General features: G+C 54.3%; 1 protein-coding gene across 1 annotated transcript in view; it reads right to left on the bottom strand.

Annotated features, from left to right (window-relative positions):
* WWC3 (WWC family member 3) overlaps positions 1-961 on the bottom strand; it is a 108,591-nt gene that overhangs the window by 12,063 nt on the left and 95,567 nt on the right. Inside the window, exon 16 of the mRNA XM_077761392.1 lies at positions 1-82. Within this exon, the coding sequence (XP_077617518.1) occupies positions 1-82 (82 nt within the window). The remainder of the gene's footprint in view (positions 83-961) is intronic.

Below are 961 nucleotides of genomic sequence, written 5' to 3'. Positions count from 1 at the left end.
TGCCGAACACCTGCACCGCGTACCAGCGCAGCTGCATTTCGCCGGACCCGTCATAGTCGGCCAGGTTGATCTGAGCGATGCCCTGCACCAGTGGCAACAAGCAGAGCGGGCAGGGAATGAGCGTGCCGTAACGACCAGCAGGACGCTCCTAAAACCTCAAGGTCGCCCTTTGATCTTAACCAGGGAGACGGGATGTTTCCATTGCTAGTCAAAGGACTGCAGGAAAACGGAAGTGGTCACAGAGGATCTGATCGAGGGAGGCCCCTCAACGGCCGGTCCGGGCCAGGGAGAAAGTGCCAGAAGAGGGGCGGGGGCAGAGGGCAGAGAATGGACAACGAGGAGTGGTGGGTGGGGCTACGGGCCTGTCAACTGATGAGCTGCTGACTGGCTCAGGGATTTCTGACACAGGAGACGGCTGGCTGACCGCCACGATCTAATTCTACTGCCGAGCGGTGAGACCAAGGGGAATGATTCCAACTTGGGACAGAAGCCACCCAGGCTGCCGAGTAGTGGCCTGGGCGTGGCTGGGGGTACCGCACACACACTGCTGGTGCTTAGTTCCCGGGACACCAGATAAAAGATAGGATAGTCAGCAAATGCGACCTTCAAGTAAACAATGTGGTCTGTTAAAGCATAAGTATATCCCAAATGTTGCATGGGACATACTTATACTAAAAATAAAAAATCCAGTGTATTTGAAATTCACACTTAATGTAGTATCCTGTTTTCTTTTTTTAAAGTGCTTTTTTAAAAGTTTATTTCTTTATTTTGAGAGTGAGAGAGTGTGTGTGTGCGTGCATGCGCTGGCACATGCGTACACCTGCGGAGGAGGGACGGGGTGGGGGAGAGGGCGAGGGAGGGAGGGAGAGAGAGAGAACCCTAAGCAGACTCCGAGCTGTCAGCGCAGAGCCCAACACAGGGCTCAACCTCACAAACCGTGAGACCCTGACCTGAGCCTCCG

Source organism: Crocuta crocuta, unplaced genomic scaffold, assembly GCF_008692635.1.
Source record: "Crocuta crocuta isolate KB4526 unplaced genomic scaffold, BGI_CrCroc_1.0 scaffold224, whole genome shotgun sequence".
Taxonomy (NCBI): Eukaryota; Metazoa; Chordata; class Mammalia; order Carnivora; family Hyaenidae; genus Crocuta; species Crocuta crocuta.
This window is presented reverse-complemented; position numbering and strand designations above follow the sequence as displayed.